This window comes from Giraffa tippelskirchi, chromosome 1 (assembly GCF_054371585.1).
Source record: "Giraffa tippelskirchi isolate mGirTip1 chromosome 1, T2T-mGirTip1v1.2.pri, whole genome shotgun sequence".
NCBI classification, from domain to species: domain Eukaryota; kingdom Metazoa; phylum Chordata; class Mammalia; order Artiodactyla; family Giraffidae; genus Giraffa; species Giraffa tippelskirchi.
The window spans coordinates 45,888,278-45,909,006 of NC_137275.1; the positions used below are offsets into that span (position 1 = coordinate 45,888,278).

At 38.8% G+C, this 20,729-nt stretch overlaps 1 protein-coding gene across 3 annotated transcripts in view; it reads left to right on the forward strand.

The window, feature by feature from the left end:
- Window positions 1-20,729, forward strand: part of FRYL (FRY like transcription coactivator) — a 250,228-nt gene that overhangs the window by 221,337 nt on the left and 8,162 nt on the right. For all 3 annotated transcript variants that reach the window (XM_081590507.1, XM_081590510.1, XM_081590513.1), the window contains 9 exons: window positions 656-817; window positions 932-1,006; window positions 1,333-1,509; window positions 4,936-5,139; window positions 6,062-6,229; window positions 12,233-12,483; window positions 15,212-15,419; window positions 17,111-17,260; window positions 17,993-18,091. In XM_081590507.1, coding sequence (XP_081446633.1) covers window positions 656-817; window positions 932-1,006; window positions 1,333-1,509; window positions 4,936-5,139; window positions 6,062-6,229; window positions 12,233-12,483; window positions 15,212-15,419; window positions 17,111-17,260; window positions 17,993-18,091 — 1,494 coding nt within the window. The remainder of the gene's footprint in view (window positions 1-655; window positions 818-931; window positions 1,007-1,332; window positions 1,510-4,935; window positions 5,140-6,061; window positions 6,230-12,232; window positions 12,484-15,211; window positions 15,420-17,110; window positions 17,261-17,992; window positions 18,092-20,729) is intronic.

The window sequence follows — 20,729 nt, forward strand, 5'->3', positions numbered from 1 at the left end:
TTTTAGACGCATCCTTAACAATTACATTAAAAAGCCCACAAAATATTGTGTATGTTAGTCGCTCAGTCGTGTCCAACTCTTTGTGCCCCCACGGACTGCAGCCTGCCAGGTTCCTCCATCCATGGGATTTCACAGGCAAGAATAGTGGAGTGGGTTGCCATTTCCTTCTCCAGAGGATCTTCCCGACCCAGGGATCGAACTCTGGTCTCCTGCACTGCAAGCAGACTCTATACTGTCTGAGCTGCTAGGGAAGTCTGACCAAACTGTTAACCAACATTAAATCTGAGTGGTAAGATGACCGGTGATTTTGTAAAATCATTTTTGTATTTCTGAGTTTTCAAAGAGGACATGTTTTATAATCATGGGGGGAAAGATGTAGACGGTGTTTTTTAAAGAAAACAGATCTATTTTTAAAGTAGGAATAAGTTCTCCAACAGTCTCCTCAGAGTCTTTATTTCCAATAAAGTGAAATCTTATTATTAAAAAAAAAATGTATCATCGTTACTTTTGATTTTTGTAATATCTGCCTTTGCTAAGTAATCTTTCTCCTTATGCTGTTTTTTGATTGTTTGTAAAAAAGGTCATCACAGATACACAATTAACCCACTTATGTTGAACTGTGTGAGTCAAACACTGGCAATTTATTTCTTTGTAGACACCAATTATTGGAAATAAATATGGTGATCAGCACAGCGCAGCTGGAAGGAACGGGAAGCCCAAAGTGATCGCAGTGACAAGAAGCACTTCCTCCACTTCTTCCGGTTCTAACTCGAATGCCTTGGTGCCTGTTAGTTGGAAGAGGCCACAGTTATCACAGGTACATAAAAGTTCATAGAACAGAAGAATCAATTTTATGGTATGTCTGAGGACTTGAGAATTTGTCTTATTTTCATCAGTAATCTTAATATTTGCATTTTTTCTTTCTCTTTAGCGAAGAACAAGAGAAAAGCTAATGAATGTGCTTTCTCTCTGTGGTCCAGAGTCTGGCCTTCCAAAGAATCCATCAGTGAGTAATCATGAAAACCTATGTAAGGGTTTTAAAAAATCTTAAATCTTAGAAGTGTTAGTCCATGAAGAAACAGAAATTATTGTGTCTCCTTGTTTGCCTTTTCTTAACGGTGTTGACTAAGAATGAAAAAATTATCATTTGCCTTTGTGACACTTGGCCACTGTGCTAATTCAGTATTCACCAGTTAGACATGTGCCCAGATTAAAGCTCTGAGCTCACTGACAGAAGAGGCCTGCAGTGGCTCTTAGGGCACTGATGTCCTATATTCAGAGTGACAGAGCTAATGGATGGCCTGTTTTGTTTTGTTTTTGGCTGGGCGTCAGGTTGTATTTTCTTCTAACGAGGATTTGGAAGTTGGTGACCAACAAACGAGCCTCATTTCTGCAACAGAGGACATAATTCAAGAGGAAGAAGTAGCTGTGGAAGATAATAGCAGTGAACAACAGTTTGGCGTATTTAAGGATTTTGACTTTTTAGATGTTGAGTTGGAAGATGCAGAGGTAAGGATGTGGGCTTTCTTTTATAATATTTATAGAATAGCTACAGCTACACGAGAATGAAGGATTTAACCACAGGATTAAATAAGGATTTAATCTTTCCTTATTCAGGGCAGTGTAACATCGAAAGGTACAAATCTAAGTTGGGAACTAAAGATGATTAGTACAGTTAGCAGCAGAATAAGTATGAAATAAAAGGAACATCTAATTTTTTCCATCTTTATCTTTCAAAATATAGAGTAAAAATGGATTTTTTTCAAAAGTATTTTTTTAATTAATGCTTAGACTTACGTGTTTGCATAAGCCACACAAATTAATGTGCAGCAGAAGAGTAAAAGTTACATTTAAATCTATCAGACAACTTTGAAGAGGGTGGCCCTGAAACCAGATTGTCGATGAAGGTGCCTTTGGCGCTCTCGAACACTTTCCTGTGACTGAGAGTCTACCCAAGACATTACCCACCACTTTCTTCTTCAGGGTGGAGCCAGCTCTCTCAAATGCCTCATTTCATTCAATACCAAGGACTTGCTCCTCAAAACTGATTCAGTTTAGAGAAAATTGATAGTTGTGTCAGTTTAGATGCTTCCTAAGTGGAAAGTCCAACTCAGAAGGTAGATTTACTTGCTCACAGAACTGGGCTAGCCCAGAGTTAGAGCTTATTAAGGCAAAGCTCAGTGGAGTTTCTGGCTGTTTCTTTGCATTCTCTAAGCTCTGCCTTTCTCTGCAAGTCGGCTTCACCTCAAATGATCTTGGTTATGTCCATACATGGCAGTGTTCAGAGAAAGTGAGGGTCACTTCCAGAAAGGCTCTCAGGAAACTGAAGAAGTTAACTCTCCTAAGGTTTTCAGCACACTTCTTGTCACACCTCATTGGCCCAAATTGAGACATTTGCCAATTTCTGAAAAAATCAATGAGCAATAGGATTGCCCATCGCCCTGGTTGTGTCAGGCTGTTCGGGACCTATTCCCATAGCTGACATCAGTCCCCTAAGCCACAAACTCCTAAATCTGAAAAGTTTACATCAAACAGATCACAGAAATGTTCATCCTAAAATTGTTATAAATGTGTCTGTCTTCAAGAGCTCCAAATGCCTTACTGTCAAGTATCAACACCATGTCATGCTATACCTCTGTCCAAAGATGTTCAAGTCACTCGTATAACTCATACACATTCATCAGTCCTCTTTGAAGGGATGTTTCCTTTGACTCAAACAGGTGAGGTGGAGGAGTGAACTGTAACGGCTTCCACCACGTCACACCATTATTTGTTGATAGGAAACCAGTGTAGGGAGGTCTTCCTGTATGCTTCAGCTACTATCACTCCCCTCCCCTCCCCCGCCACCCTGAGGATGTGAGGATATGACCATGGTGCCTCAGGGTCCAGCAGATGCCTCACACTGGCGGAGGGGTGGCACAGGCTCCTGTGTCACTGTTCACCATGTATGTATTCCCAGACGCAGCTGGACAGGTTCTCTGAGCCCAGGAACACGTATTATTCAGTGTCTTATAGGGCAGTGGCTTTCAGCCTTTTTTAAAAAAGTGTAGCCATTGCTAATACATCACATATCACATCTAAGTATACACATATATTTAGACACACCTTTAAAAGTTTAAAGAATATGCACCCTTACTCTATGTACACTGATATTTTCTATTCAATTTTTTTTCAAAAAGAGCAGGTCATCACCCTCCAAAACTGCTGTCACTCCCACAATTTAAAAAACATAGAAAGTTGTAGGAAATAGGAAAAACCTACACAATTAGGCAAGGAAGTGTGATTGGTTCAAGAGACCCGCTGCCCTACCTCACAGGCATAAGCCAGTTCTAAAGTCTTTTGCAGTTATTTGCTTTTTTCGGTTCAGAATTTAGAAGCTCTAAAGGTAGGCTCTTGACATTTTTGTAATGGTCAGGTTCTTTCTTTTTGTTTGCCTTTTTTTTTTTAAAGATCATTGTAATTGCTTTCAAGTTTATCTAGTACTCTGAAATGTTCCTAGTAATAAATATGGCTTTTGAATAGAACCCTAGAATGAATTAAAGATGCTTTTGTCTTTTATTGAAGTCACGGTAATTTGAGGTGGTATTAACTTAGGTCTCATAATTAGGCCAAATCAAATGATAAGAGATTTTCTAAAAACATAGTCTTGCTTTGAACATGGTAACAGTAAATACTTTGCTACAAAATAAACTTAACTGCTAATGAAACTTCTAAAATATTCCCAGCCTTGAAAGCCCACAGTGTGTATTCATTCATTCACTAAATGCATATTGAGGGCTGTTGCCACAGCCCTGGTTTTGTTATCACTTTTGCACAGTTGACTTCCATTGTATGTTTCATTTGAAATGAGTATTCCTCTGCTTTATTTAAGAAAAAAAAAGACCTGAAAACCTCTATCCTGGACAATCCCTCTTGATAAAGGAATACACATAAGTCATATTTTGTTAGCCAACTCACTGTAATTTGTCATTAGAGCTTAAGAAAGAGTATAAGAATTATATCCTTATCAAAGGAGGATCAGCTTGGAATAACAGAAACATAACTTAGATAAATCCGTAAGTGGGGCAAAGCAGAAACTTGCTTTCCTATTGACCTTTTGAAGTTGACATAGGTTATGTTTTGATAACTGCGATCTTGATTTTAAACTCCTCTTTAGCAAAAAATTCCCACTGGATTTAGCTAGAACCACGCTACAGTCTAAAATAATTGTTGAAGCTGTATGTTGTCAACTGAATGTGGGTATTTTAAGTCAGTTTTGCATTGTATCCAGTATTAAATCTATGTAAATTTTAAAGATTTCCTGAAGTTTGTGTTGCCAGAGTGTATCATAGAAATGTTGTTTTAAGTGTCTGTCTTTTTTTCCACGATATATTCTGCATAAAAAAATAATGTGAATCACGTGTTGACTTCCTGCACAAAGCTTCATCCAGAGCTTGAATCAGTCTTTGGGTTTGAGAAATCACCAAGCACTTTTTCCCCACAAGTGTAGTGTATATTTACACGTGTGTCTTCGTTCTTTCTAATTCTGTGTGTTTTCCTTTTTGCTATCCAGGAGCTGCAGGTAAGTTGCAGCCTGGTGTTCTGGATTATTTATTTGTTGTCATCTGTGAATGTATTTGTCTTCTTTGTGGTCTCATTTGTGTTTGTGTAGAAATGGCCTAGGTAGTCGATTTAGTTGGTCCCCACTAGATAGAAAGTCAAGAGAATCCTACTCAGTTAAAACAGGTTATCAATCACATACTTTGATCTCTTTAAATATTATAAATATTGAATGATGTTTTAAAAGTTTCAAAAAATTGAAGGGCTGATTGAATCTCTGCTTATGATGATACACTGAGTATTTTTCATCTGGGTGTATGTTCTCCTAGTGTATTACCTTCCCTATATTTATAAGCTTGTGTTCAAGGTCTTAGAAATGACGCCTTGCTTTTTCAGGGTGAAAGTATGGACAACTTCAACTGGGGAGTCCGCAGGCGCTCACTGGACAGCATTGACAAAGGGGACACACCATCCCTCCAGGAGTACCAGTGTTCCAGCAGCACCCCCAGCCTGAACCTGACAAACCAGGAGGATACAGACGAGTCCTCAGAAGAGGAAGCGGCGCTCACAGCAAGCCAGATACTCTCACGCACGCAGATGGTACACTTAGCTTTTTGTACAGTGACAGCAGGCAAGAATACTGGACTGGGTTGCCATGCCCTTCTCCAGGGGATCTTTCTGACCCAGGGATAGAACCTGCATCTCTTACGTCTCCTTCATTGGCAGGCGTGTTCCTTACTGGCACCACCTGGGAAGCCCAGTTATAGTAGTAGTGAAATTGAAAAAGAATTTGAAGATACTTCCTCCCCATAGGGGGAAAAAATTAGCTTCTGCTTTTACCTACTTGGAATCATGAGCTTGATTTTTCTTATGTTAAATATTGACCCATGAAAAATGTATAGCCCTACTTAAAAGAAGAAAAATTGTAGTATTTTCTTTGTTCTAATTGATTACTGCTAGTTTTCAAAGAACATAAACCCACTAATGCTGGCCTGCCGTTTCAGCTTTATTGTCCTAACTCTTTGTCTTATTGAAGTTCTCCGGTATTGATTTGTGCTTCGGTAAGTCAATGGCCAGTTCAGACTTAAGCGCCTGCCTCCAGTTAACACTACTTGAAAATCCACTGAGTGCTTGGTGCCAAAGCCACAGGGAGGCAAAAAAAGCCCCTGCATTCGCGAATCCTTAGGCCAACTGAAAACACAAGACATTACCATAAAAATAAGAATTTTAGATGAAGATTAACATGGTCACATAGAGCTCTTCCATTTTGGTAGTTTTTCTTCAGCAAAATTTAACCCGTATTAACGGAAACTTCATTGCTACTGATGGACTAGCTGCTTGCATTAATGGCACCAATTCTGATACAGACTGAAATGAGAGGGAAAGGTGGTCTTAGGAAGTCAAAGAAGCTCTTTATAACTATGGCCTCAGAATATCTTATGACACAGAAGGCTTCTTGTAGCCTTAGTGACCATCGCCAACTCCTAAATAAATTTCCTTATTTTACTGTCTCTCCTTTCAGTTAAATAATGATTCTGCTGCAGACGAAACCCTGCCAGACCATTCTGATTTACTTCTTCAGTCTCAAGATTCCACTGGCAGCCTCTCCACAGAAGAAGTGCTGCAAATTAGAGATGAGACCCCCAGTTTGGAAGCTTCTCTAGATAAAGCTAACAGCCAGCTGCCTGAGGTGGGGAGTCATGGGGGCTGGTGCATGGCCAATCTGGGCTCTTTTTAGCAATCTGTGATACCCCTTGCTTTTCTTTCAAAGGAGTTTTCATCTGATATGCTAATTATTTGATTTGTTTGCAGTATTTCTAACCTGTTGGTTAACTGATTTAGTCCAAGTGAAATAGTCAAATCTGATCACTGAAGAAAAAAAAAAGTGATGGATTAAGTAAATGACCTACAGGTTAAAAATAACCCTAAGTGTTTTTAATAAGCATCTCCTGCTGCAGAACGTGATTAGGTTAATGTACCGGTGCTTCTCCGGGGATGGGAGCATCTTCTCGGGTGCTGAAGGACCGCTTTTGTTTTTTTCTTCTCTTTTTGCTTTGTATTTGTTTTTTTGTTTTTTTGTGATTGGTGCTGTAATTGGGATGAAAACCTCAGGCCAGCTATGTTAGCGATTGGTTAAATGAAACCTTTTAGAAAGACTGTGGAACTACCAGTGTTATGTTTTTTGGAAAGGCCTGTGAGAAGTAAGCCAGATTCCAAGCTAATGACCAAAAATAAGTGAGTATTCGTTTTCTTAGTTGCTTTTTTAAGACTATTGTAGATATCTCTTTTTAAAAAACTATAATTGCTATAGCTCTTTCATATGTGCTGTTATGCCCTGGTATCAGGAAAATAGTACACTTTTTTTCAGTGTTAACCAAATTAATATAGTTATCAGAGCAAGACCAGTCTAATTATTAGATCTTATTGTCTGAGTAAGGAGAAATCTCATGTTCTTATTACGCCAACAGTGTATCATACATCTTTACAGTAAGCAGATGTATTTTGAAATGAAGGCTTTTGGGGGCAGCTTTTTTAAATGCTCAGATTAGTATGGCTGAAGCTTAGATAATTCAGCAAATATTCATTGAGATTTACTAGATGCTGGGCATTCCAGTAGGTGCTGAAAAGATGAGTAAAGCATAACCTTGTCCTCAGAGTGTCCACTGGCTATTAAGGGAGACAGGAGGTTTGAAAAAAAAAAAAAGCACTTACAGGTCAGTATGAGAAACTCAGAAACAGACATGCTCAAGGCTTTGTGAAAACTCAGAGTGAGAGCCAATCAGTTGTGCATTAGGGGTTATGTGGCAAAAAACGTGCTTTGTGGCATTTGAGACACTGCAGGCAGAGGGACATGGTATAGAAAGACACAGCCGTGTGAAATAACATGGTATGTGCAGGCAGCAGCGGGAATTCACTCTTTGTAGAGAGGAGGAGGAGCAGCAGCAAGAGGAAAGATGGATGGATCTAAGACATGCTGGGTTCCACTAAAGGCAGATTTTATTTGAAATGATAGGAAGTCATGGATTTTCATTCTTTCCAAAGATGCCAATTATGTGCCAAGCTCTGTCCCAGATACCTGGGTGGGAATACCCAGGGCACCCAAGCAGTCAGTCATTTAAGCATATTTGTTTACTGAGCCCCTGCCACGTGCTAGGCTCTGTCCTAGCCCTGGGCACACAGTGCTGTGTGGAACAGACAAAGGCTTCTGGTTTATGGAGCTTCATTTGAGTAGGAGAGACATAGTAAACAGGTAAAAACATAAAATATCAATGATAGAAAGTGATCCCTTTTCTACCCATATTAAGAAAATCTAATGAGAATATGGACTTGGTGAGGGAGAAACTTAGGTAGGGTGGCATGTGGTGGAAACAAGTGATGAGAAGGAGCCAGTCCTTGTAAGCATGGAGGAATGGAGTTCGGGGCCCAGGAAACAGGAGTGGAAAAGGCCCCCACGTATCTGAAGAGCTAAGATGTCAGCCTGTGGGGCTGGAGTGCAGGGGACCTGAGAGAGTGGAATGGGGAGAGAAGGAGCTGGAGGGGGCCAGGGGCTCACAAGGGTGACCTTAGAGGCCACACAGCATGTAACCACTGGAGGATTTTAAGCCCGAAGGACATAATCTGATTGTTTATTTTTTTCAATCTTGGCTTTTTTGTGGAAAAGTGAAAGTCTGTTCTCGTACCTGTACCTCCTCCGTGGAGCTTGCAGTCTGTCATTAGGCAAGGTTACAGTTTGAGCAGTGTTTTAGTAAAGTCTCTTACAGAGGTGTGGAGGGAGGACTGGAGAAGGCTGAGATGAGGAGGCAAACCAGAAGCATATTAGCAGGAGCTAAGGGGCCTTAAGTGACAGAGTGCGTGGACAGGAAGGTGTTTATGAAGGGAGCAGACAGTGTTCAGAACTGCACCTGAAGTAGACTATATTCCTTTCAGTATGGGAAGGCTGTCACGTGAGCATTAGCTACTCATTGGTCATCTGATCTGTTGTGTCCAGGATAGCTCATAGCATGTTGTAAGTCAGCAGACATTCTCATTAGAAACAATAGAAAATAGCAGACTGATACCAGAAATACCTTTTTAACAAAAGCGATATGGTTAATGGTCCTGTGTTTTAACTATACAAATAGTTAACAAACAGGAAAATCTTTTCGTTTTGGTTATTAAAATAGTTGTATTCATAGTAAGTGAGTAAGCTACCTCCTGGAAGTCATTCATATTGATTGGAAATGAATCAGAAATTCATATGTATTCCCATACATATTGCAAATTGTGTTATTTCGGATGAGTCATTCATTTATCCAACAGTATCTAATGGGCCTACTTCCAAAGCACTATCAAGTTCCCAAGGACTCTTTTTTTTAAAAGAAGGAAAAACACTTTAATTTACTATGTTTTTTTCCTTTTACAATAATGTGTTTCCTTATCACTATAAACTTTGTAACACTGACAGATGAGAATGGGGATATTTTTTGAAACATACTATTTCATTTAAAAATAATTCTGTTGACATAAAAATTCACCAGAAGAACAGTTGTCCACCAGAGAATGATTCAGGTTTGTGTCTGTTGAATATGTTGGCCTAGTTTGTTTTTCCTGGTGTGACAAATAGTGTCATGTAACCCAAAATTGCCCCTTTAAAGAAAGTATAAAAGCACTAATAAATAAAACCATAACCCTATTATATAAAGTTATATATGAGTTACAGATACTATACATATTGCTATAAAGCAATTTCTTAAGATGAGGAAAGCAGTTAAATTTCACTGGATGAAATATTTAATGAACTAAAGAAAAAAATTCCTAGAAATTTTATTTGAACTTCTGCTCTTGAATTGTGTTAATATTAGGAAGCCATAATAGGCTAAAGCATTCTACCTGAAGACAGAAAACTTAGAGCTCAGGTTGCCCACTTGCAATGCGGGAGACCCAGGTTAGATCCCCGGGTTGGGAGGATCCCCTGGAGAAGGGAATGGCAACCCACTCCAATATTCTTGCCTGGCTAATTCCTCCTAGATACAATTATATCCTTGTGTTTATCAGAAGAACCTCCACAGAGGGATTTCTTCTAGTATTTATAATAGTTTAGATACCAGTTCATGCATGCCAGAAATTATTCCTTATACAAAATGAAACTTTGAAAGTGTGTGTTTGTGTGTGTGAGGAAGAGAGACAGAGAGGAAGTCATTGTGCAATAAGGTAATGTTCAAGAAAATCTGATTCTCACCATTTACATATAACAGTGGAATTCATTCCATTAGCCAAAAAGTTCTCTCTTCATGAAATCTAGGCGTTACTAGAAAATTTTAGCATACATTATAATTTTAGATGAGACATGTATTTTCAAATTATTATTCAAGAACAAATAACAACAAAACACAAGTATACACTAATGAAAAGTAATGGCATTAAACCAAGAAATTTGGTGCATCATTTCAGTACGATATGTTCAAACTGATGCCCAAGAAAAAACTAATACCAATAAAAATTCTAGGTGTAGCAGTGTCTTTGGCACTATTACTCACAGTATCTTTCCAAGTAACTAATTCTTAGTCCTTTAATGGCCAAATCTTTTAAGAAAAAAATTCAGATGGAAAGCTTAAATAGAGTGTATTGAATATAAACTATTGCAGCAAATAAGGAATGATTATACCATATTATTTATAAAGTACTATCCTGTGAAGACTCAGAGGTTGTACTGTCTTGGCATAACTATCTCCAGACCAGGTGTTTCCTTAATACACTTCGTGTTTTCCTGCCATGTTTCTGTGCCTTTAGTATCTTCTAGGTCCTCTTCCCATCCGTCTTAGCTTTGGCTGCTGTAACAAAATACCATCACCTGGGATGGGAGAGGCTTATCAACAATAGAAATGCATTTCCCACAGTTCTGGAGGCCAGAAACTCCAAGATCAAGGTGCCAGCCAACTGCTGTCTGGTGCAGGCTCTCTTCCTGGGAGCTCTTCTTGCTGCATTCTGACATGGTGGAAAAGAACAGAATAGCTGTTGATCCTCTTCTTTTAAGGGCCTGATCTCATTCATGAGAGTTCTGCCCTCATGACCTAATCACCTCCCAAGGGCCCCACCTTGGATACCACCCCATAAGGGCTTAGTGTTTCTGCATATGAATTTTGAGGGGACAGAAACATTCGTTGCACTATTGCTACCCCATCTTTGTCATACCTTACATTTTCCATACTGTACTGTATATTATTGTGGTTTGTGTCATTGGCCCCATATTAGTTTGCACACTGAGTGTAGTTAGTTATTAATTTATCCCAGAGCACTCAGCCCAGAATCCTTCATTTTATACACGAGTTTACAGGTGAGTAAATTAAGACCCAGCCTTCCCCAGTGGCTCAATGGTAAAGAATCCGCCTGTAATACAGGAGATGCGGAGAGATAGGTTCAGTCCCTGGGTCGGGAAGATCCCCTGGAGGAGGAAACAGCAACCCACTCCAGTAGCCTGGAGAATCCCATGGACAGAGGGGCCTAGAGGGCTACAGTCTATGGGGTCGAAAAAGAGTCGGACATGACTGGGCAACTAAACAACAAAACTAAGGCCCAGGCTGGTCTAAGGTCAGGGGTGCTGGATTTCACTTACTTTCCATAATTTGGAAGGGAAAATTCTATTTTCATCTGTGACAAAGAGGTGAGAAACTGCTGTTTGACTCAGTAGTAACCTTAGGTCTAAGTCCTGAAAGAAACTGAGACCGTTAGTGCTTATTTTCAAACTGATTGAACTAATGTCCATGTGAATTAAAACTGGTGCTGATATGTCATGATCTACACCCTGGAAGTATTTTTCTTTATCAGTAGTGGTAGCTCGTTTATTCAGCCAATACCTGTTGAACTTTTACTCCATGCCAGGCACGTGTATCAACATTATTTCAGTAACGTTAACAACGGATAGGGAAAAAAATGCCACTAGTATACTTTATAACACACTTTCCATTATCATTTCCCTCATTGATAAATGAGTTTATAGTTCATTTAATTCTCAAGAGTACAACAGTCTAAAATTTTCCAGCATTTTCTGAACTCTTAACTCAGTGGTGAAGACGTCTCAGTACTCAAGTCTAAATCATTTATTATAATCTTATTACCTGAAAGCAAATCATACATCCCAGGTATTCAGTTCAGTTATGCCAGTCAGGCTGCGTTCGTTTTCTGTTTAACAGCATCCTGACTGGTCAGGACCTGTTCTTGATTCACAGGGTAGAACAGAACCAACAGGGTAACCATTTTGAATTACCTCCCCTTCTTATGTCTAGAATTCACTGGAGATTAAGTTCTAGCATAATGAAAGAAATGACATTTTCATAAGAGAGAATTTATAGAGTAATATAAAGCTCTACTTATGGAGATTTAAAATATGCGGGAGAGAAGATATTTCCCCAAAGGATATATTTCTAAGTAAACGGCTGAGTCCTATTGAAAAAAGATCTCCTTGATGTTTCTGTGTGGCAGTCGGTGATACACTTTAATTTCAAAGTGTTTTAAACTGGAAACTTTTTTTTTTTTTAAAAAAAGAACAATTTTCTGTGATCAGAGTCCAAAAACTCCAAAAATCAGACTGTGTCAATGAAGACAGCCTAATAAAATAAGTGTAGATTGGTGGCAACAGTCACTTATTCTGTGTTGGTAAAATTTGCTTTTTAATGTTATAAAAGTCTGTAAAAAAAAAAAATACGATTTTTTTCAGGATGCAAGTTCAGTATTGAAGGAGGAACAGGTTCTTACCACCTTTGAAGATGACGGGTCGTATATTATTCAAGAACAGCAGGACTCTCTCGTGTGTCAAGGGATTCTTGATTTAGAGGAGACAGACCTGCCGGAGCCTCCAGGTCCTGAGAGCTACCCCGGGTCAGTCTGTGAAGACGACGTCACCTTAGCTCTGAAGGAGCTAGACGAGCGGTGCGAAGAGGAGGAGGCAGACTTCTCTGGGCTGTCTAGGTGAGAATACAGTGTCACAGATACGGTGATGAGGTGATGCTTCTACCCTATCCCCTCCAAAACGTGGCCCTCTGTTCCAGTAAACTGACTTTCATTTCTGTGTACATCTTAATGGTAAAATGAGTTCCTGCCATGGTTTTACTGTTACTGCCCTTCACTTAAAGAAAAACAAGTAGGCCATTTTCAGAGCACAGTGAGGGGCAGTCTACATTTAGAAGTACACCAAATGCCCATTTGGGCAGAATGCCAAGTGGCCAAGTGCTGAAATCCATATTGGGCTGTGGGTGGAGCCAAGTATCAAAATTATGGAAGGAACTTCTGTGATACCGAAACAAATCTGAAATATATTCCAAAAATTATAGTCTTATCACCAATAGTTATAAAGTTTGACTTATATAACGGGCAGAAGTATCATTTCTTAGTACTGTCAAATGTTAGAGTGCGCTTTTTAAATGTTTATGCATCATACATTCAAAATTACCATGAAGTATGAAGAAATCTCACACAGGACTTTTTTATACTCACGGGCTGACAGAATTGTGGAAGTTGCTCAGTCATGTCCAACTCTTTGTGACCATATGGATTATAAAGTCCATGGAATTCTCCAGGCCAGAATACTGAAGTGGGATTCCTTTTCCAGGGAATCTTCCCAACCCAGGGATCAAACCCAGGTCTCCCACATTACAGCTGGATTCTTTACCAGACAGAATTGAATGATCAATTATTACATAAAGTTCTTAAAGGAAATTTTGGTGGCTGTTATGTCACTTAAACACCAAATAGTCCTTCAGTGATGAGAATTATGATGTAATCTATATCTACTGTTCTGTTTTTATATTTTTAATTTTATAAATATTTGTGGCTCAAAATAATATTCTTTATAAAGGCATCTAATTTAATGCATTATCTATCAGTGTATCTATTTTCCTAGTCAACAATTTGAAGCTCTTGGATAATTATTTTTATATAAAGTTTAATATTTAGTGATCAAGTATATCAGAGTTTTACTCCTACAATAAAAGCTTTTTATTTATACTTCAAGTAATAACAGTGTTTTAACATATACAACACATAAGGAGATGTTTCACTCTCAGTATATCTAGAATGCTCACCTGTATTTGAAAGTGTACACTCAGATATTAACAAAGGATCCTGGTGACACATGTTGTTCATGTCACTGACTTGGATATGACAGTAGCCTATGTACTCACTCATTCATTGATCATACACTAATTCAGAGAAGTCAGGAATGATGCAGGGATAGATACTCAGATATCTGGCTTTCTAAAAGGCTGCAGACAAGAGAGATGACTTTGGCCAAGTACTGAAGATGAAACAGTAAGTAGAACATCCTTAGTAAATACAGAGGTGTATCTACTCAAGGTTACAGGATACGTTTTCTTAAAATCAATCACCATAGTGACATCTTAAAAATTAAATTTCTTGAGGTAGAATTTAAGTTTTCACTTCAAATGTCTGCTTCCTTTTGACCTTTTCTTCCCAATCTTTTCAGATCCCTCTCTTCTATATGAATTGCTCCGTAATTTCTGAATGACCTTGTGGAGGCCTGTAATGTGAAATATACAATTTTTTTTTTGAAATATACAATTTTAAGACCTTGAGTAACACATTTCTTTATGGAGTCTGACTCCAAACACTTCTTCAAGACCCAGAGTCACACATTTCCTTATAGGATGCTCAACCCAAATACCATATACACCTCCCTTTTTTTTTCATTGTCTCATATTTGTGTGTATATATTATCTGACTGTGGGGATTATAGATTCCTTGAAGAAAATGGCCAGATCTTCTATTTCTTTGAGTCGGATCTGTTACTGCCACACTGCAAGGCATATAGCATGTGTCATGGGTTTATAATACTGGGTTTGGTCCCATAGTACTGGCCTCAAATTCTGGCTGTGTCATTTCCTACCCAGTGGCCTAGGCGCATCATTTAACCTCACTGAACTTTTTGTCCTTCACTGGTAAAAATCAGGATAATAATAGTACTTAACTGTCATAGAGTTTCTGTGAAGAATGAATGAAAACAGTCCATGTAAGGCACCTAGTATATAGCCCTTGACACAAAAGTACATGACAGAAACTTTAAAAATATCATGATTGCCAGTTTGGGCCTGTTCAAATAAAAAACCTTTGAAATTGACCTTTGAAAATGAAGTCATTCTAGTCTGTATTAGTCATAGAAGTTACTGAAATTATTCCACAGCCCTGGCATATTGTAGGATTGCTCAGTCACTTCAGACATGTCTGACTCTTTGCAACCCCATGGAATGTAGCCCACCAGGCTTCTCTGTCCGTGGGATTCTTCAGGCAAGAATATTGGACTGGGATGCCATGCCCTCCTCCAGGGGATCTTCCTGACCCAGGGATTGAACCCACGTTTTCTGTGTCTCCTGCATTTCAGGTGGATTCTTTACCCATTGAGCCACCTGGGAAGCCCCATTGTAGGATTAAGTTGTTTTAAGGTGGTTGTGTGAAATTAGATTTCTAAATCCAAAGATGCTAAGAAAGAACAAGATGCTAGAAAGAACAGGATGAATAAGAGAATCTTATTCATGCTTTCTCACAAAATTTAGGTGGTCGCCCGTTGTCTGAATCAATATGTGTACATATGTAAGAAATAATCTGTTAGATGATTTAAAGCATTTTAAATAATTGAGTGTATTCTTTTAAGATAATATTATGATAACTATGTATGTGTTAACAGTCAAGATGAAGAAGAACAAGATGGTTTTCCAGAAGTACAGACATCACCTCTGCCATCACCATTTCTTTCCGCCATCATAGCCGCTTTTCAGCCAGTAGCGTATGACGACGAAGAAGAAGCCTGGCGCTGCCACGTCAATCAGATGCTGTCTGACACCGACGGGTCCTGTGCAGTGTTTACTTTTCACGTGTTTTCTAGGCTGTTTCAGGTCAGTAAGGTTGAAGATTTCTGAATTTCTTTATAGTTATCTGATAAAGTTATGGGGTTTTATCTAAAATCAGTATCTCAAAATTTTAATATTCTCACTGCTGCTGCTGCTGCTGCTGCTAAGTTGCTTCAGTCAGGTCCAACTCTGTGCGACCCCATAGATGGCAGCCCACCAGGCTCCGCCGTCCCTGGAACCCTCCAGGCAAGAACACTGGAGTGGGTTGCAATTTCCTTCTCCAATGCATGAAAGGAAAAGTGAAAGTGAAGTCACTCAGTCGTGTCCCACTCTTTGCGACCCCATGGACCGCAGCCTACCAGGCTCCTCTGTCCTAGTTTCCTTTAAAGTTTTTACTTTCCTAAGATAATGATAATTTAAATTTACACTTTGACATTGTAGCACTGCTAGGACATTCATTATACAGTGACTAGTACAGATACTTCCCCTAAGGTAATTAAACTTCAAAATAACATTTGATCAAATTCTAGAATATGCTTGACACCTTCAGGGACTCCAAAGAAATATAAAGGAGGGTTCCTGCCTTTAAGGAGCTTTCAGTCAGTATCATAAGAGAATCTATCATAAAGTGTTCAATTCATTGGCACTTTCATTACTGTGTGGGGACCTTAAAATTTTTAACCAAGGCTGCTTCCATCCCTAAAAGTAATATGAGCTAACATTTATTCAGTACTCACTACATGTAAGGCACTAAGCTAAACGTTTTACAGTAAGTCTTACAACAGACCTATGTATTTTTAGCATTCTGTAGCTAGGGAAACCAAGGCTGACATTTAAGACATTATTTTCCCTACTACCTGCCACCTTTCCACCCCACCTAAGCAAATTTTGCCCATCTTAGAAGACCCAGCTCTGTACATCATCTCACTGAAGTTTTCCCAGCCTTCAGTCTTTCCCTCCTGGAAGTTCTTCAGTACTTATTAACTGGAGCATTTATTTACTTAATTCTGTAGTTTTGCATTGCTGCTTGGTTTTCTATTTATATTCTTTTCTTTCCAGAGATACAAATTTCTCCATGCGTGAGACTGTGGCTTATACTTTGTTTTAAATTAATCATGACACCTAATGGTGCTACACATATACATGTAGGTACACATCCAAGTATTTGTATACTAATTACATTGTTGATAATAGCATCTGATTCATTCAGTGTTCACTATGGTTTAGGCACTGATGGTTTTATGTGAATGAACATTCTTGAGTTTTGAGAAGATATTGCCCTTGTTGCATTTTGATGGCTTCAGTTCAAGTCAGCAGGAGAGTAAACATATCCAAGGAGAGTAAACTACTTTTACTGAAAGTTTCATTTGGTAGAATTTAACTTTGGAAGATCTAATTCCTCATGCATGTGAGGGCTTTATTTCCAGCAATATATAGCATGTACTCCTTCTCTCTTTCCTAAGGAAAAAAACCTTAGGAAGGGGGAGACAAATAGCACGTATCATCAGTTTCTTTTTTCAGGAATACTATACAATAAATCTTTGATCGTTTTTAGAAACTATCATGTTTCCTAAAGAAGTGCCTAAAAATAAGGATTTACAGATTGATTTTTAGGGTTATATGTATATCACTACAATCATAGTTTTAAAATAGAAGGTTGCTCTAATTATGCTTTTTTACTTAAAGATTAAAAAAGGCTTTCATATGAAATACATTTTCTTATATTTTCTCCACAGTCAATTCAAAGAAAGTTTGGGGACATAACTAATGAGGCAGTCAGCTTTCTTGGTGAGAGTCTGCAACGCATTGGTGCCAAATTTAAAAGCTCATTGGAAGTGATGATGATGTGTTCAGAATGCCCAACAGTCTTTGTGGATGCTGAAACAGTAAGTTTTTACATGAGGCTTACTTTACCATAAAGAGTAAATTGGAACAGCATCACTCAGTAAATGGTCTTTTTTAAAGGTAATTCAGAATTTTACGGTCTAAAGGTTCATATTTTCAACTTGATTACAAATATCTAGCAAAATATACTTCCCATGTACTACATGCAGTGACTTGTGACTGTTTCTGATTCTGACCTCTTCCTGCCCTCACCTTTCACAGAGTCCTGGATGGGAAAGCTAAAGAATCATGCTTAGAGATGCGTACTTTTCCCTGATTCCTGAATCAAAGCTCATACGAGAGAGCTAGACACATTTCCACCAACCCCACGCCCCCACCCCCCCACCACCATGAAGAACCCAGAACTCCCTGGTCTTCCCCACTTGTCTCCAAGCACATTTGTAGATTATGTATTAAGACAGTTAAAGAATTAAGGTTTAAAAAGCTTCAAGTGTATTACTGTTAAGGTATACACTGGTGGGACATGCCACTTTTGCCTGAGCCAGGTTTTGAAAGCATTAGAAGGCATGCTTATCCTTTCTGACATTCCTGAAATCACACTGCACTCCTCCTCTGCTTCAGTGAAAGGTCAGTCCTTAGTACAGGACAGTGGACAGTAAGGGACGCTGGCTTAAGTTGGCTTGAAAATTTACTCACCCATAACCCCAAAGTGTTTGGTCTCAGGATTGTGATCAGAAATGGTGACCTGGATCAATGTGTTTCTGATTTGACAGCTGATGTCCTGTGATTTGCTAGAAACACTAAAGTTCAGTGTTTTGGAGCTGCAAGAACACCTGGATACATACAATGCCAAAAAAGAAGCAGCTGAGCAGGTCAGTCCCTTTTTACAATGTTAAAAAAAAAAACAAAAACGTAGTTACTTGCGACAATAGACACGCTAACCTGGCAGAATAGCCGAGAGGGAAACAGGACCTCTTACTACTTGCCTCAGGGTTATGCTGAGAATGGTGGGGAACTTGGAGCTGCCTGTCCAGTAAATTCCTATCTTTAGCTTTTAGAAACTGGCCTTCTAAGAGTCTTGGAACACAATGGAAAACTCGCTTTATAAAAAGCTTCTGTGTGGAGACTGTATAGCTGCTGTCAACATTGCAAGTAGGAATATAAAAGCAGTATTTCCCTGAGCAATGCATATGATGTTGTAGTCCATAAAACCTGCCACTTGTGACGAACTGGTGATCTTTTTCCTGTGATGCGTATGTGTACATGGACAAGCAAAGGGAGAAATGAGCATGTAGCAGACTGTAGATCCTGCCTGCATAAAAATGTTTAACTCCAGTCTGGCACTGCAAAACACACAAGTAGTTCTGTTCCCTGAGGGCAAATCCAGGATGTTTTCAATTGGCTGGGCAGAAAAACCTAAAGGAAAAAAGATGGTTCTCATTTACACACAAACTGCAGACAGTAGGTATTTTTTCCCTGCGAGGTCGATCTTTCTTTAGTTAAGTACTAAATATCTATCACATGTAAAGGCCTATGAAGAATGAAATGTAAAACCTGGTTCTTATTCCCTAAATATTCTAGATAGGAATATAAAGCACAAAGACTTTTGTACTTTATGTAAATAATTAGTAACCAAAGTAGGGATTATAGTATAAATAAAAGTACTGGCAATTAAAGAGACTTCCCAAAGTCATGTAGGTCTAACATAGAATGGATGAAAACCAAATCTATGATTTCCAAGAGGTCACTTCTGACCTACAGCCAGTAAGACCAAATCATAATTTATAGCAGAGGTACTGTTGCAATATACTGAACTGAACTGAACTGTTGCAATATAGTGGGACAAGAATGTTCTTTTCAGTAAACTGTGCTGAATCAATTAAAATACTTGTATGGAAGAGAAAAATGAATTTGATTCCTTCATAAGCAATCATGTCACTATTTTTTATCCTATCCCTTCCTTTGCTTCCTTTCTTCTTTTCTATCAAACAACTATTTTTCATTATTCAGTTTTTGCCCCTCTAATAGTTTTTTAGTTGTATCAATACATTCTTGTATATTCCTTGAGTCTTCTCAGAATCACAAGTGAAGGCCTGGGGTATTCATCAGGACCTGCTCTCTTGGCTGGATGTGAACAGTTTTTGTCTCCCCAACACCATAAGACCAAAAAGCCTCTGTTTACCTTTTCAGCCTCCCAGATGCTACTGCTGGCTTTCTTAGCCTCTCCTCCTGCACATGATAAACACAGGAACAAATGCCCCAAGGGGAAAGTGCACACGGACTGCTGGGCTCCCTCCTCTGCAGCTCCCCTTTCTCCAGGATCTTGACCCTTAAGGCCTCACTACCTGTGACAGCCCTGCTTTCCCAGCCCAGTGAAACTATAGGCCACTACTTTTAGTTCAGCTTCTGAGCCCATGGACATGAATGAGCAAATCCCCTAGAGTAACGCTGGAATCAAAGTAGGGTTCTCTTGATACTTTTCTCTAACTCCCTAAATATGACAGTTTGATATTTACTAATATTGTCAGTTCTTTTGACTTCCTAGTTCTTTTTCAACTAGTTCTTACTCAACTTCCATAGTTGTCCTTCGAGGACAGGCCTTACATAAGCTATTCCATCACACCAAGACGCCAAACCTCTCCAGTTAATTTTTAACCTTTATTTGAGCCCTGAGTTTAAAAAAAAAAAAATCCATCATGATAGGAAGACCAATTAACCTGTGAACTGGAGGTTATTCTGTACACAGACTGTCTATTGTTTCATATACACTGATTGGGAAGGTGTGGACCTGTACTTTTCAGGCCAGTGTGCAGCCACAGCACAATAGGGTTGGGGCTTGTCTTGTAACAGAATACAAATCAGAATTACGTTGAATAGTGCCCCCCCCAATGCCATATCCTAGGCATACAGTATAAAAAAATATATTTAGTAAGAATAAGCAATTAAAAATTTTTTTCAAATTTATCAGTATACTGGACACATTGGGCTGGACTTGTGATGATGATGAAGCATATAGGCATTCTAACATTTTGTGTGAACAAACATTCATGTACAGATTCCATGATAGATGTCAGCTGAATTTTACTGATAGAAATCTGCTGACTAGCTTTTGACAATGGCTGCCAGGAGCTGTATCTCACTAGGAAAGCTTAACATGTTTTTCTTCTGAGATGCTGTCAAGTACAGAGCCTAAGGGCCCAGGCAGGCTGAGGGGCTGGGATAAAAGGGACAGAAGGTCAAAGAGACTGTTTTGAAACAACCGAGACACCTAATTTTCATTCTTTGCATGCAGACCGTTAAGCTACAACTGAGAATTTCAAATGTCTAATAATGAAGTATTTTCAAAGAATAAACAATGTAGCTCGTGGTTTTTCTCAAAGGCCTAATGAAAAATGTCCTGGTTTCATATATAGAATTTTAAATATAATTCGTACTATTATATATTTGATAATATTATATATTATATTGTAATTTTATTATGTTTAATCTGTCACACAACAAAGAGCCAGT